At 37.9% G+C, this 17,066-nt stretch overlaps 1 protein-coding gene across 3 annotated transcripts in view; it reads right to left on the bottom strand.

Annotated features, from left to right (window-relative positions):
• Window positions 1-17,066, bottom strand: part of LOC110169969 (enhancer of polycomb homolog 1-like) — a 112,732-nt gene that overhangs the window by 36,363 nt on the left and 59,303 nt on the right. For all 3 annotated transcript variants that reach the window (XM_055151175.1, XM_055151173.1, XM_055151174.1), the window contains one exon: window positions 3,717-3,869. In XM_055151175.1, the coding sequence (XP_055007150.1) occupies window positions 3,717-3,869 (153 nt within the window). The remainder of the gene's footprint in view (window positions 1-3,716; window positions 3,870-17,066) is intronic.

The raw sequence follows: 17,066 nt of genomic DNA, 5'->3' as shown, positions 1-17,066 counted from the left end.
GTTTTTTAGAGGAAGGAAACTCGTTTGTGCGACACATTTGACATTTTCACTGTTTTGATGAGTAAAATGTTTGTGTTTCATATGAACTTGTATCGAGGTATGTAATGTATCAACAACTTCTTAATGACCTAATCTCGATAAAAAAACAAAGAAATGGCTTGGATCCTCAACCAGAAAAAGTGCACAGAGCAACTTGATCTAGTACAAAAAAGCACAACAAATTATCCACTACTTTTAACGAGTTAAGTAGAGGTGTGCAAAAATATCAGGTTATCAACATATCATAGTTTAAATTGATGATAAAGTATCAATATCATGGGCTGTTGTATCGATATATCACCAAGAGTATTTTTTACCAAATTATTTTCCCACAGTTTTGTTGCTCATTTAGTGGAAGGAAACTCGTTTATGTGACACGTTTGACATTTTCACTGTTTTGATGATTAAAATGTTTGCGTTTCAAATTAACTTTGCACAAGTGGTGGTTCAACAAAGACTTTTAGTGTCACAGACATGATTTCGTCTTTATTTTTTATTGAACTGGGTATCATTAAGAAGTTGAAGATACGATACATGCCTTGATACATAGGCCATCGTGCGATACATATTTAGATACAGTGAGTTTTAAATTTGATACTGTTCAATAAAAAATAACAGTTCAATCGTGGTTGTGATACTAAAAGTCTTTGTTAAACCACTTCTTGTGCAAAGTTCATATGAAACACGAACATTTTAATCATCAAAACAGTGAAAATGTCAAATGTGCTTCATAAATGAGTTTCCTTCCACTAAACAAGCAACAAAACTAACGCTGTAACAAAATAATTTAGTAAAATATACCCCCCAAAAAACAAAACAGTTTCAAGATAATCAAGATATCAAGTTGCAATGTACTTTTTCAGGTTGAGGATTCACCATTTGCTTGTTTCTATGGAGATTAGGGCCTGGTATCATTAAGAAGTTGCCGAGACGATACGATACCTCAATACACAGGCCACGATACGATAAATTTAAATTGATTCGATGCGGTTCATTTAACAGTGGCTTAATTGTGGCTGTGATATTAAGTACCACTTCTTGTGTGAAATTCATATAAAAACACAAACATTTTTAATCATCAAAACAGTGAAAATGTGAAATGTGTCACATAAACGAGTTTAATTCCTCAACAAAACTAACGCTGTAACAAGATAATTTCGTGAAATTTACCAAAATATGACACGATATCGATATTTTTGCACACACTTAGTATCAAATCAATCTGAAATGTATCGTATTGAATTTAAAGCTCACTGTATCGAGACATGTATCATATTGTGGCCCATGTATCGTATCGGCAACTTCGTAATAATACCCACCCCTAGTCGGAAGTTTACTCCAGTTACCCAAGTTTTGCTGCCCAAGTTTGTATTGGGAAAATAATACATGGGCGTTATCCCCAATAGTGTCATTTTGAAAGGACACCACAGTCTGTACTGCGGCGCTCCACCTGCTCAATGTCTCATCTGTGAAAATGTCAAATGTAAAAAAGTCCCCCAGCAGCAGACTCAGACACACTTTGTTCAATAAATCCATCCTCTCGCTCTCGGGACTTTCAACGAGTCCAGTTCATTTCACACAAAGTAGATTAAGTGCCTCTTTACGCTCAAGATTCCCACTTTGTAACGCGTTTTACATCTGAATGTTGAATTGCAATTGGAGTCTCGATGGGTGCTCTCGACAACCCCAACGCAGCACCGCAGTCTGGGAGCTGGAGATGGTTTAAGGATTATCGGTGATAGGAAATTTAACCGATATCTGACGCTAACATTTTCTTTCTGTGTCATTTATAGTTTGACTTCTGCCTTTTTTAACAGAATTATGACTAAAATATGAATTTACACAACACACAATTTCACAGATAAATACATTTTGTTATTATTGTTACAAAAGTTTAAAAAGTTGATTTGGAAACTTGACTAGAACATAAATTTGGTCCTTGCAATGGATGTTAAAAGCTCAGTATTGGCAGATTTCTTAACATCTACCAGTGTTTCCCATTAATACAGGAAACTTTGTCAGCTCCCTTTGGTCTAAAAACAACCTGACCAACCTAATGGTGTAACAAAAATTACACTTTGTTGCAAAATTAGACTTTGTTGCTCATTTCGTTGTTATAAACTTGTTATAAAACAGACTATTCTGGTCAAAAATGACTGCTTAAAGTTTAAATATATTCATTCATTCATAGTCATTCATATTTAAACTCCACAAATTGAATCTTAACCAAACACTGCGGCCAAAATAGCAAATACTGAATATCATACTGACTCAAAAAAATAAAAAATAATAACACTGGCTCTTATCCCTATTCTGAGTATAGAAGTACTTTGCAGTATCCATAGTTTTGTAGCATTTGCAGTAGTAGTACTTGTGAGTAACCCCTACTGTGAGTATAACAATACTTTGAAGTATTTGTAGTATTTAGAGTAGCACCTGAGTGTAGTCCTTGTTGTGAGTATAACAGTACTTGGCAGTATTTGTAGTATTTAGAGTAGTACCTGTGAGTATTAACAGTACTTTGCTGTATTTGCAGTAGTAGTACCTGTGAGTAACCCCTGTTGCGAGTATAGCAGTCCTTAGTGGTATTCGTAGTATTTGTAGCATTAGTACATGTGAGTAGGTCTCTGTTGAGAGTATAACAGTACTTTGGGGTATTTGCAGTATCACCTGTGATTTGTCCCTGTTGCAAGTATAACAGTACTTTGCGGTATTTGCAGTATATGCAATAGAAGTACCGGTGAGTAGCCTTTGTTGTCAGTAAAGCAGTACTTGGTGGTATCTGTAGTATTTGCAGTAGTACCTGTGAGTTGTCCCTGTTGTGAGTATAACAGTACTTTGGAGTATTTACAGTATTTGCAGTAGTAGTACCTGTGAGTATAACAGTATTTGTAGTATTTGCAGTAGTAGTACCTGTGAGTATACCAGTATTTTGCTGTATTTGTAGAATTTGCAGTAGTAGTACCTGTGAGTATAACAGTACTTTGCAGTATTTGCAGTAGTAGTACCTGTGAGTATAACAGTACTTTGCAGTATTTGCAGTAGTAGTACCTGTGAGTATAACAGTATTACTTGGCAGTATTTGTAGTATTTGCAGTAGTAGTACCTGTGAGTATAACAGTACTTTGCAGTATTTGCAGTAGTAGTACCTGTGAGTATAACAGTACTTGGCAGTATTTGTAGTATTTGCAGTAGTAGTACCTGTGAGTATAACAGTACTTGGCAGTATTTGTAGTATTTGCAGTAGTAGTACCTGTGAGTATAACAGTACTTTGGCAGTATTTGTAGTATTTGCAGTAGTAGTACCTGTGAGTATAACAGTACTTGGCAGTATTTGTAGTATTTGCAGTAGTAGTACCTGTGAGTATAACAGTATTTGTAGTATTTGCAGTAGTAGTACCTGTGAGTAGTCCCTGTTGTGTACTTGGCAGTATTTGTAGTATTTGCAGTAGTAGTACCTGTGAGTATACCAGTACTTGGCAGTATTTGTAGTATTTGCAGTAGTAGTACCTGTGAGTATACCAGTACTTGGCAGTATTTGTAGTATTTGCAGTAGTAGTACCTGTGAGTAGTATGTATTGTGTAGTATAGTACAGTACTTTGGCAGTATTTGCAGTAGTAGTACCTGTGAGTATAACAGTACTTGGCAGTATTTGTAGTATTTGCAGTAGTAGTACCTGTGAGTAGTCCTCGTCGGAGCTGGGGAAGTCGTACTGGTTGAGGTCTTTGGGGCTGAAGAAGGCGGGGCCGGGGTGATGCGCCGCAGACACGGCGATCTTCTGCTTCTTCTCGTATTTCCTCTTTGTTCGAACTGGCTCCGTTTTCTCGGGCTGAAAGAAAAGAGAAAAAACTTTATTAGTACACGCTCGATTTCCCCACTGAGACACAAATAAAAGTTCTCTCATCTTCAGCGAATGTGTTAATCCAAGAGAAAATGTGTAAAAAAAAAATGTCTTTAAAGTTACGCCAAAAAGTGAAGAAATATTGTTTGTAGCCTTAATTAGATCGTCACAATGAATTATTTCCAAATTTAATTCCAAACCAGTTTTTTGGAGCATTTTTCAGTATTAAAAACAGTATACTAAAGTTTTTCTTCTCTTCAAAAACAACATTCACCTTTATTATTGATGATTTGATTTGCCGACCTTGAAAAATAAACATTTCACTTTTGTAGCTGCTATTGTGGACAACATATACATTTATTTATTTTAAGATAACTTAAGTAAAATTATCTCGCTGCATGGACAGATGATTTCACAACTTTTAAGTCATTTTCTGATAGATTTAAGTGTTTATATCTTAAATTTTGGCCAAGCTTTTTACAATGTGGAGCTGTTTCATGTCATATTTTTCTATAGATTTTATTTATTTATTTTTAATTACAGGTGGTTTTATCGCTCAAAAATACCTAAAATCGGTAATTTTTACTTTTTTGGTCGGTCTTTTGATTTATTTTGTTTCACAATACTAATAATTTGTGTATGTAAATATGTGATATAAATAACTAAAATGTTCTAATTAGTGCTGTCATGCGATTAAAAAAATTTAGAGATTAATTAATTATGATCTGTAATTAATTAATCTAATTAATCTCATTTTAATCTCACCTAAAAATTGCTGAGAAAAGCTTCAGTTTGAGGTATTTTCATTTAAATTCATTATTACATTATTGTGGCAGATCAAAAGACTGATATAGATTTAAAAAAGTGACTTTATAAAGTCATTTATTGTTTAACAAATCTCTGCAAATTGGCTGTTGAGCCCAAGTCTCCATGAATAAGAAACTGTTTGTTGTAAAGCAGCAAAGACGAGGAAATCTGAACATAATAACTTTTGTCGACTTAAAGACAATAAAAAGTCCAGTCTTTCCTTAACCATATTAAAAATATTATTGATAGAGAAATGCTTTATATATGAGATCACTGGTTTTAGTCCTTGTTTTAGTCCTGGTTTAGACCTGCTTTAGTCCTAGTTTAGTCCTGGTGTTAGTTCTGGTTTAGTCCTGGTTTTAGTTCTGGTTTTAGTTCTGGTTTAGTCCTGGTTTAGTCCTGGTTTTAGTTCTGGTTTTAGTCCTGGTTTAGTCCTGGTTTAGTCCTGGTTTTAGTCCTGGTTTAGTCCTGGTTTAGTCCTGGTTTTAGTCCTGGTTTTAGTCCTGGTTTAGTCCTGGTTTAGTCTTGGTGTTAGTTCTGGTTTAGAGGTGCACAGGAGGAAGTGCGGTTTACGCCGCGTACGCGAGAAAACACGATCCACACGCGGCTCACGGGAGCACGTCGGTGTCCGTGCAGTAACTATGGAAGGAAACGTGGTCCGCGCGTTCTCAGGTTAATGACGATGATGAAGGTGTGTGTTTGTTAAATAGTTTGGCCTTATTGTAGGAAAAAAAAACCCCAAAAAAAAAAAAACGCCCATTTTAAAACCCCAAAGTAAATATTATAATTAATCTGATTGTGAATTTGTGACTTGTAGGAAAATTAAAACCTTCCGCTGAACTCCACAAATGAATCGCTCTGCACTCCGGCGCGTTTAAAATCCCGTCTAATGGTGTAATACTCCCTACAGCATTGCTTTACACAGCCAGGCCTTTTGTTTGTGCCATTTGTTTTACCCCAAATAAACGAAACTAAAACTACTCGTCGGCCCACGCAGGCGCCGCCGAGCTGCACAAAGACGGATGTAAAACCGGCAGAAACGTACGGCTCCCCAAATCCCAAATCGTCCGTAAAGGGAGAATAAATTAGCCCCGGCCCGGCGCTGAATGTTGACGTTTTACTCTTTGCGATGCCGAACACTGCTCCCTACAGCTCTGGCTCGGCCCATTGATATGCAGATAGGGGCACGTGCCAGATGTCGCTGTGCGGGGCAGATGGCTGGTCCCTGCATTTTAATCCCCTCCTCCCTCCTCTCCTCCTCCTCCTCTCTTCATCTCTCTCCTCTCCTCTTTTCCCCTCGATGTGAGAGCGAGCGCTTCTCCAGGGATTAGACGAACGATATTCAAGCCCGAATGTCGAAGAGGAGAGAGGAAGAGAAGAGAGGAAGAGAGGGAAAGGTAACGGCTCACGGTGCTACAGGAGAGAGGGATAGAGAGAGAGAGAGAAACAGAGTGAGAGAGAAAAATAGGGAAAGAAAGAAGAGAAAGAAAGAGTAGAGAGAAAAAGAAAAGAGAAGGAAGAGACAGGAGAAAAAAAAACAGAAAAGAAAAAAAAGAAAGTAAAGAAATGTAGAGAAAAAAGAAAAGAAAAGAGAGAAAAAAAAGGAAAAAGTTAAGACAGAAAGAAAAAGAAAGAAAGAGGGGAAGGAGAGAAAATAAGAAAGAAAGAAGAGAAAGAAAGTAGAGAGAAAAAGAGACAGCAGAAAAAAAAGAAAAAAGAAAAAAGAAAGTAAAGAAAGGTAGAGAAAAAGAAAAAAGAGAGAAAAAACAAAAAAAAGGAAAAGTTAAAAGAAAGAAAGAAAAAGAAAGAAAGGAGAAGGAATGAAGAAAAAAGAGAATGAAGAAAATGAGAGAAAAAAGGAAAGAAAGAAAAGGAAGGAAGAGAAAATAAGAAAGAAGAGAAAAAAGAGTGAAAAAAATGAAAGTAGAGAAAGAAAGAATTTAAAGAAAAGAAAGTAGAGAAAGAAGAAGGAGAGACAGGAGAAAAAAGAAAGGAAAAAGTAAAGAAAAAAAAAGAAAAAAAAAAGAAAGAAACAGGGGAAGGAAAGAAGAGAAAAGAGAATGAAGAAAATGAGAAAGAGAAAAAGGAAAGGAGAAAATAAAGAAAGAAGAGAAAGAAAGAAGAGAAAAAAAAAGAGTGAAAAAAAATGAAAGTAGAGAAAGAATGAAAGAGAAAAGAAAGAAGAAGAGAAAGAAAAGAAGAGAAGAGGAGAAAAAAGAAAGAAAAAGAAAGGAAGGAAGAGAAAAAAGAAAAGAAGAGAAAGAAAGAAAAAGAAAGAGAGAGAGAAGAAAGAAAGAAAGAGAAAGAAAGAGAGAGGAAAAAGAGAAAAGAGAAGAGAGAGAGAGAGAGAGAGAAAGGGGGATGATGTGAGAGGCAGGGAGGTGTAATGAAGCAGCGGGGGGCAGTTGTAAACAGGTGTAAACAAAAGAGAGTGAACTCAAGCTGAGGAGAAAACAGAGGGAAAGAAAGAGGGGGAGGAACAGACGGAGAGAGAGAGTTTGGGCGATAAGCCAAAAAAAAAAAAAAAGTATTGGTAATATGAGTATTGGTGTTGTTAGTCTTTACACAGTAATTACTACATCATTATTTATCACAGGTACTTCATCTTTGTCGTAGTAAGGAACTTTTTTGTTATTTTTCTGATAAGTTTTGAGCTGCAGACGGTTGAAAAACTAACTTGTCTTTTATTTATTGCGGCTCATGTTTATTAAAGCAGACCTATTATCGTGAAATCCACTTTTCAGAGCGTTTAACCAACACGGTTTAAAGTTTGCTGTTTCTTATTTACCTTCTCGAAACTATTTGATTAAAGATTGTCCAAACATGCATGAATCACCCCACTTAAGTTTCAAGATGTTTTCCTGTTTTTCACTTCTGTGCTTCATTCTACAGTTTTATTTTCGTAATCTGTGATACAGTGAAGATTCAGCTGTGTCACTAAAGGGTACGTTCAGACTGCAGGGTTTAATGCTTAATTAATTCAGATTTTTTTTGTGAAATCTGATTTTTTGGCGAGGTTGTTCACATTTCCGATTAAATGCGACTTGTGTGGGATCTCCAGTGTGAACTTTAAACTCCCCAAAAGTGTCACGAATGCACACTGGAGGACACAGTGTTTACGAAAGTCGCCTAAACATGGACGCGAGAATTGAGCACCTTGAGATTTTTAAGTTGCTGTCGTACCAGAGTCAGAACACGTACAACTTGAGCTACATTCAGACTGCAGCCTGAAGTGACCCAAATCAGATTTTTTTGGCCCCTATGTGACCTGTATCTGATCTTTTAATGACAGTCTGAACGACACAGATCTGATTTTTTCAAATGTGACCCAGGACACTTGGATATGTGCTCCTGAAACTGATACATATCTGATCTTTTGACATGTGACTTCAGTGTGTGAACGGCCAAAGTGCATTCATCTGACCTACCTACATTATCAACAAGACACAAACGTCACTATGCTGCGCGCTGAAGTAGGCGAAAATTGTTAATGAACTCTGTGTCACTGAAGTGAAGCACATCACCACTCACCACTCTTGGCTCCATCTCCACATCCACACGTTCAACGGACTGTCCCACAAAACGCCACGGCCAAAAACTTCGTCCTTCTCCTTCTCAATCTCCTCCTTAAAACAAGTAAGTTGTTCATGTTCTGGCTCCGGTACGAGAGGAACTTTAAAATCTCCAGGTGCTCGAATGCTCGCGTCCATGTTTGGACAACTTCCGTAAACACAGAGCACGCTCACGCTGTTGTTGACGTCATCGTGTCTCCAGTGCACATGCGGGACACTTTTGGGCCGTTTAATGTTCACACTGGAGATCACATACAAGTCACACTTAACTGTAAATGTGAACGACCTCGCAAAAACATCGGATTTCACAAAAAAATCGGAATTGAGCTTTAAGCCCTGCAGTCTGAACGTAGCCTTATTTGTTTTAAGGAGTAGATTGACAAGGAGAAGGATGAGCTTTTTGGCGTTTTGTGGGGCAGTGGCAGCAACGTCCATAGAAAGAAACGAGTTGGTGCAGAGTCGCAGCCAAGAGCGGTGGGATTGCTTTCTGTTTTGCTGCTTCGCTGACATGGAGTTCAGACACAATTTTCGTCTGACGAGAAGAACGTTTGTGTACGTTTGTGTACATTTGTGACGTGTAGTAGAGGTCTGCGTGGGACAGAATTTTCAGTCCCACTCCAACCCACAAGTCCAGGAAGATGGGGACGTTCGCTTTCTTAAGCTCTATCAAAAACGGAGGAATTGTCTAAAACAGTGGTCCCCAACCTTTTTTGCACCATGGACTGGTTTTATCGACATGGGCGGTGCGGTGGCATGGTTAAGTCCTGGCTAAATCCTGTTTTAGTCCTGGTTTTAAACCTGTTTTAGACCTGCTTTTAGACCTGGTTTAGTTTTGGTTTAGTGGTGCAGCCTGCACGGCGTAGAGAGAAGGGGGGAAGTTTTCAAAATGTGTCCTGCTTCGCACTGTTTTGTGTCAGGTCCAGCGGGTGCAGGGCTCTAACGTGTAGGTTGGTTCAGACTGAAATGACATGTCAAAAGATCGGATATGTATCGGTTTTAGGAGCACATATCGAAGTGTCCTGGGTCACATTTGAAAAAAAAAATGGATCTGTGTCGTTCAGACTCATTAAAAGATCAGACACAGGTCGCATAGGTGCAAAAAAAAAAAAAAAAAAAAAATCGAATTTGGGTCACTTCAGGCTGCAGTCTGAACGTAGTCTTAGTCATTTTGGTACAGGCAGCCAAATGTTTCCTTTTTGGTCCTTCCCGTGGATCAATCCTGCCCATCGCTTTCGCCTTTCACTATTTTTCAATTCCATTGGGAAGGGAAACAGTTTGAACGGAGGTCTGCATTCACACACATCTCATTCCCTTTTGCATTTACGGAGTTCGCAAACAAATTTCTCAAGCCGTTTTCCGCTGTTAGGATCCAACAACCACACAATTAACGATGTGCGAATCCCAAAACTAAAATACGACAATATCAGAACCAGAAACAAAGGCGATATAGTTCAGAAGACTTGAAAAGATCGGCTTTGTCAACAGACACAACAACAACACGGCGGTTTGATGCTCACTTTTTCTGAAAATCCTTCCCAGTATGCACTGCGCAATAACTGGAAGTCCGAGATTCTTGATGCATCTATTGTTGTTGTGTTTAGAACGTTTAGAACCCTGCGGTAAACGAGGGGCCGCTGTATTTCAACCTCAAGTCCGACGTAAAATCATCGTGACGGGATTGTTTTTCTAACATTTTCCGCAAGGTTAAAACTATAGTCTTTTCATGTGCGGAGGAGAAAGAATGTCTAACACTTCAAATTCCTCTTTCACAGCAAGAACAGCTCTTGAAACCTCGGCGCACTTTTGTACATTGCGTGTCGTGCTTTTGTGTTATTGCCGCTTTTGAATGCGTTCCTGTGCATGGCTCTCCGTCGTGAATGGGCTGAATACAGAGGTGAAGGCCGGCTCCGTACACATGTTCTTCTACTCGCTCTCTCCTCCTACATAAACGCACGAGCTATTCACTGTGTACCCACGAGGAATGAGAGGAACAAGGAACGCGCTGTGAAAGGGTTTTGGAAATACCAGCTGATGTGAAAGAGCGAGATTTAATAATACAATTTTGTATTTTGAGAAAAGGGTCACAATTAGGGATGGGATAATTAATAATAATACCATTAATTGTGATAAAAAGGAAAAGAAAACACCATAAATCGACAGAATTTGGAGTAAAACGATATTTCTCCATGAGCATTTCTTCAAGATCATCGTTGTTTTCACTTTCACTAACGAAGTACAACACTAAATTATAATTATTCATATCCATAACATTTTCTAACCATCAGCAACATTCATAATTATCGTGATATATTCGTTAATCGCAATTATTTTGGCCATGATAATTGTGAGACCACATTTCTATATCGTCCCATGCTCGGTCGCAATTAAGGCTGTAATCAGAGCGACATGGTAAAAAAATAAATAAATATTCGGAATCTAACGATATGCATCTCACGGTACGATATTTATTGCGATATTTTGAATGCAGATGAGACACTTTTTTGCTTTTAAAATGCCTTGACAAGATTTTGGTGTGAATTATTTCCGTCATAATCCCAAGAATTCAAGTAAAAAACACATTTCTTACTGTTGTTTGCACTGAAATGAATCATGGGATATGTAGTTTCCAATGTTTATAAGGCGTTGCTACAAGGGATGTAACAATAACTGAAATATCGTGATATCGTATCGTCGAAAGTCTCAACATAATATCGTGGACTGTCACAATATATCGAATTACAAGTTCCTTTGCTTAAATACATGGTTTTATAGAAGCAACAGCTTATAAACATCGAGAACTACATATCCCATGATTCATTTCAGTGCAGGAAACATGAAGAAATATGTTTTTTACTTGAATTCCTGGGATTATGATGGAAATAAGTCACACCAAAATCTTGTCAAGGCATTTTAAAAGCAAAAAAAGTGTCCCATCTACAATTATATCAGCCTCTTCAAAATATCGGACTAAATATCGTACGATGGATATTGTGATAATATCGTACTGAGAGATTTGGATATCGTTGGATCCCTAGTCGCTACTATAAAACCCTATACACGAATCCACTCGGGTGTCCCAGTACGACTTCAGTAAACTACAAAGCCGCACCACCCGCAGCCACACTCATCACTCCACGTAGACGAGGAACGGAACGAACCGAAAAAAAGTGAGTGCAATGTGCCACTTCTAGACACAACTGAACAACTGAGTCACTGCGAACACGCCGACAATCCAGCGCTCCCAGACAGCACCCTCCCTACTAGGGATGGGCATGATTAATCGATTAATCGATAATTGATCATTAAGAATTTCATCAAGTACGTTAATTTTAATCGACAAACCGAATGTAGGTTGCTGTGCGTAGCGTGACCAAACAGGGGTCTGTACATGTGTCTCTCTGCACTCAGAAGGAGCGAGCAAACGCAAACATTCGGTCAGTCTGCAACGTACCGAAGCACAAATGCGTATTTAACGATGACTTCTACAAGAAATTCCACGCTTTCCGTTGCGTTTGGGACAAGTGTGAGGCCATGTGCACAGTGTACAAAGCAGGAACATATGTTTCAGTGGGAAAAAGCTTTACCAGGTGAGAGTCGCGCAATATCGATGACGAGGCCCCACCTCCCTCCCCCCGTACGGTGTCCTGGTTTTGACAAACACAGATCTGGTCACACTAACCTGTGTTCACCTGAGTCATGTCTTTTAATCCGACAGAAATTGACCGCATCAGCGACACAAGAGCTGTAGTTTTATCTTCGCTTAGTTTATGCAAATTAGCGATGCAGTTTTAAGTTTTATTTGTGTGAGAGTTGCGCAAAACTGAATTAAACACATTAATAATAATGTCAAACGGATTGATGTGGCTCTAGAGTCGTTACGGTTTATATGTCGTAAAGTTGAATTTATTTATGCAGATTAGTAGTGCAGATAGTAATAATAATGATAATTTTAATATAAAAACGTTAATGATTAATCGATAATCGATCGTTAATTCTTCCGACGATCGATTAAGAAAATTTCATCGAATGCCCATCCCTACTCCCTACACGCCACAACTGAACAAAGCCCAGAATCACCGTGAACGCTCCAAACAAACAAAACCACCACCCACTCACCCATCCAACTGTTGTGTTTCATTTAAAGTCCGGTGCGGTTTATTTGTGAAAAAAGTTTGAAAATAGACCATTTAATGACAGTGCGTCTTATAATCCAGAGCGCCTAATAGCCCGGAAAATACGGTACATTTTTTTGCACTGGATTATTATGAATTTAATCACTTGTAGTCGACGTCAGTCTTTTAAACAGGGGAAGATCTTTTTATCATTTGGTTTTATTCTCCAGATGATTGCCGTAGGCGTCGCCATCATCATTCGGGTTGTATTATTTTGTGTGGGGCTGCCGATCCTAACAGCAAATAAGTTCAATATGGACTATAAAACCGTTTTAAAGCCCCCGCGGGAGAATTGGTGCATTGTTGACTTGTTGGTGCACACGAAAACTGAACATTTTACACAAACGAAGTGACTCTGGGAACCGTTTAACATCTTAAATAGGACGAATTCAACGGAAGAGCCACCACAAAAATGCGCAGTTTTGGAGCGTTTACAGACTCAAGTGGGCGCGGCAGAATAAGGTGGATTTAAGAAATTGTACAATAGTTTAAATTAGAACGGGATTAGTTTAATTGCACAATAACACTGCTTTGTAAGAAAGAGTCAGGAGTAAATCTTTTTCATAATAACCCCTTGATTTCACGACTGTCGTTTTCTGAAATCTCGATTATTAAAAACACAAATGAGTCAAATTAATGTGATTAATCGCCCGGCCCTAGTTGCAATTATTTTACTAGTTGACTTAGCCATTATAAAACAATTATTTCTATTGTGCATGGATCATTTTAATAACGCCGCTCTCTCTGCGATGAAAAGGACAGAGCGAGTTTGAGATTTAGAGATAATTGAGGGATTAATAAACATGTCCTTCCACAGATAAATATACTGTTTAATACAAGTACCTGACCGATACGCAGTGTTGGGAAGGTGACTTTTAAAATGTATTCCCCTACAGATTACAGATTACATACACCAAAATGTAGTTTGTAACATAATCCAGTAAATTATTTAAGGTGAGTAACGTAATCTGAATACTTTGGATTACTTGATTTGCTGTTGAGAAGCAAAGACGAGGAAATCGTAACATAAGAAGTTTTGTCTGATAAAAGAAAATAAAAAAGCCCAGACTTTACTGAACCAAATTAAAAATATTATTGACAGAAGACGGGGAGACACGTCCATGCAGCATGGTTTAGTCCTGTTAAGTCCTGTTTTAGTCCTGTTTTTAGACCTGTTGTAGACCTGTTTTAGATCTAGTTTAGACCTGGTTTTAGTCCTGGTTTAGTCCTAGTTTAGACCTGGTTTAGATCTAAATTAGTCCTGGTTTAGATCTAGTTTAGACCTGGTTTTAGTCCTGGTTTAGTCCTGGTTTAGTCCTGGTTTAGACCTGGTTTAGACCTGGTTTAGACCTGGTTTAGATCTAGTTTAGACCTGGTTTAGATCTAGTTTAGACCTGGTTTAGATCTAGTTTAGACCTGGTTTTAGTCCTGGTTTAGTCCTAGTTTAGACATGGTTTAGACCTGGTTTAGACCTGGTTTAGATCTAGTTTAGACCTGGTTTAGATCTAGTTTAGACCTGGTTTAGATCTAGTTTAGACCTGGTTTTAGTCCTGGTTTAGTCCTGGTTTAGTCCTGGTTTAGACCTGGTTTAGATCTAGTTTAGACCTGGTTTAGATCTAGTTTAGACCTGGTTTAGATCTAGTTTAGACCTGGTTTTAGTCCTGGTTTAGTCCTAGTTTAGACATGGTTTAGATCTAAGTTAGACCTGGTTTTAGACCTGGTTTAGATCTAGATTAGACCTGGTTTTAGTCCTGGTTTAGTCCTAGTTTAGACCTGGTTTAGATCTAAATTAGTCCTGGTTTAGATCTAGTTTAGACCTGGTTTTAGTCCTGGTTTAGTCCTGGTTTAGTCCTGGTTTAGTCCTGGTTTAGTCCTGGTTTACCTGGTTTAGACCTGGTTTAGACCTGTTTAGACCTGGTTTAGACCTGGTTTAGACCTGGTTTTAGTCCTGGTTTTAGTCCTGGTTTAGACCTGGTTTAGACCTGGTTTAGACCTGGTTTAGACCTGGTTTAGACCTGGTTTAGTCCTGGTTTAGACCTGGTTTAGATCTAGTTTAGACCTGGTTTAGATCTAGTTTAGACCTGGTTTAGATCTAGTTTAGTTTCCAGCAATGAGTGGAATTACTGAAAAAAATAAAATAAAGTGGAGGATACGGCCCAAAATGTGAAAACAGGAAAATATCTCCATGTAATCCATTTATTTCAACAAAGTAACTGTAATCCAATTACCACTCACTGAAACAGTAACTGTAACTGAATACAGTTACTCATAATTTGTACTCTGATTACTTAACTCTGGTACATGTAATCTGTTACTCCCCAACACTGCCGATACAGATTTATTTTGGATCTGACATGATACTGATAATAGTGGCTTTGGAGGTGCTGATATTTGATATGTTTAGTGTTGTAAAAATTCAGTGTAAATCTTCAATTAATTCCAGCACTTAGATTTATGGATCATTTTAATTTCATTTATGGATCATTTTAATAACGCCGCTCTCTCTGCTATGAATAGGACAGAGTGAGTTTGAGATTTCGAGATAATTGAGGGATTAATAATAAACATGTCCTTGCACAGATAAATACACAGATCAACACAAGTACAGTAGGCACAAGGGCCCGACTGATATGGATTTTTTTGGATCTGATATGATACTGATAAAAGGGGCTTTGGAGGAGCCAAGATCTGATAAGTTTTAGAATTAGTTGAAGATTTACAGTGATTTTTTTTATTTATTTTTTATTTCATTCATAAAGCATAAAAAGACATCGAAAGTGTCACAACATTAAACACACAAGAAATGAATGAATATGAGCAGAAAGAAGAAAAAATCGTATGTTATCTGCCCCCCTTTCCTTTTTCAAGACAAAACATCAACCTAAACATTCCATATCAGTTCAGGCACAATTACTGATCAATTGCAAACAGTAAATCTTCATTATTATACACAACTTAGTTTTCTTTTTCATACATACACACTGCATTTGATTTTATATGTTTTTTTTAAATGTCATCATTGTACTTGATTCTTTTATTTCATTGTCAAAACTCTTCCATAAATTAACTCTTTTCACAGCGACGCTTCGCTCCATAACCTTGGTTCTGAATCTGGCTTTTTTAAACATGTAGGTTCCTTTTAAATCGTCGCGGCTTGTTCTCATCTCAAATTGCACTTTGCTTTATACATGATTTTGAGAAGACTTATGTCAACAATATCCTGCATTTTCAACACTTTATGTTGAGCAAATATTGGGTTGGACGTCTCTCTGCAATGACTGTTGGTGATAATTCTCAAGGCCCTTTTTTGTAAAATAAATAAAAGGTTGTAGGTAAGTTTTACATGTTGAACCCCAAATTTCCACACAGTACATCAGATATGGTACAATTACAGAGTTATACAAAGTAAATAATGCTGTGCTATTTAGTGAGAACTTTACTTTATGCAGAACAGCAATGGCTTTGGAAATTTTGCCTTTTGTGTAATTTATATGAGAATTTTTACATCACAAAACTTAAGATTTTACTCTATTGGGTTTTAAATCTGGTTTCTTTAGGCTTCAATTTGTTATTTTACCTGTTCACAGTCATATTTAAAGACAGTAAGTGTAACCCAGTGCGTTTTTGTATGACATTCTAACCAGTAAAGTAAAAAAGAAAACTGCACTCAGCCTTTAGTGGAACATGCATGGCAATTATGGTAATTAGGTGCATACATGCGGACTATTCACACCTCTATTCACAGCTCATTTACATATCAATGCACGACCATTAACATACATACAGCCACTATAGCCACGTTAAACTAGGCCAGTGTCAGAGAAAACAGGCTGTTCATGTGTGGGAGCTACTGCACCAAAAGTTGTCTGTGTCCTCTGTGTAAGGGACAGTCCCGTCTTCTCTGCACTCGCACTTTGATAAAAACTGAGCAGTCGTTTTGTTGCTGGCCCAAACTGTGCTGAAGTAAACGTTCACATATAGTTAATGCCTTAGATCAGACACAAAAGCGTTTAAAGCAGCGCCTCGGTGTTGCACGCTGATGTAAACAAGCGCACGTGAGTGATGAGACTCAGGAGCAGTACGGCGTTACAAAGACAAATTACTCCGTAGATAAATACAGATGCTAAGTCACATATTAGGACATTTATCTGGCTGTAAATTGATTAAACTGACATAATATAGAACAGGGGTCTCCAACCTTTTTCCTCGGGTGAGCTACCTTTACGAAATGAAAATTCTCGAGCTACTAGTTTTAGCATTCGCAGGCAATAAAGTGTACATAAGATTCATGGCAAGACTTAAATGTGGTACAGTTAGATAAAACATAAAACATTATTTATGAGTGCACAAAGTCAGGCATCAAAGGCTACGTTCAGACTGCAGGGCTTAATGCTCAGTTCAGATTTTTTTGTGAAATCCGATGTTTTTGCGAGGTCGTTCACATTTCCAATTAAATGCGACTTGTATGTGATCCCCTGTGTGAACATTAAACAGCCCAAAAGTGTCCCGCATGTGCACTGGAGACACGACGACGTCATCCACAGCGAGCGTCTCTGTGTTTACATAAGATGTCCAAACATGGACGCGAGCATTGAGCACCTGGAGATTTTAAAGTTCCTCTCGTACCGGAGCCA

This window comes from Boleophthalmus pectinirostris, unplaced genomic scaffold, assembly GCF_026225935.1.
Source record: "Boleophthalmus pectinirostris isolate CB_2022bp ecotype Guang Dong unplaced genomic scaffold, ASM2622593v1 HiC_scaffold_15, whole genome shotgun sequence".
Taxonomy (NCBI): Eukaryota; Metazoa; Chordata; class Actinopteri; order Gobiiformes; family Gobiidae; genus Boleophthalmus; species Boleophthalmus pectinirostris.
The sequence above is the reverse complement of the archived record's forward strand: the minus strand, read 5'-3'. Positions and strand labels throughout refer to the sequence as shown.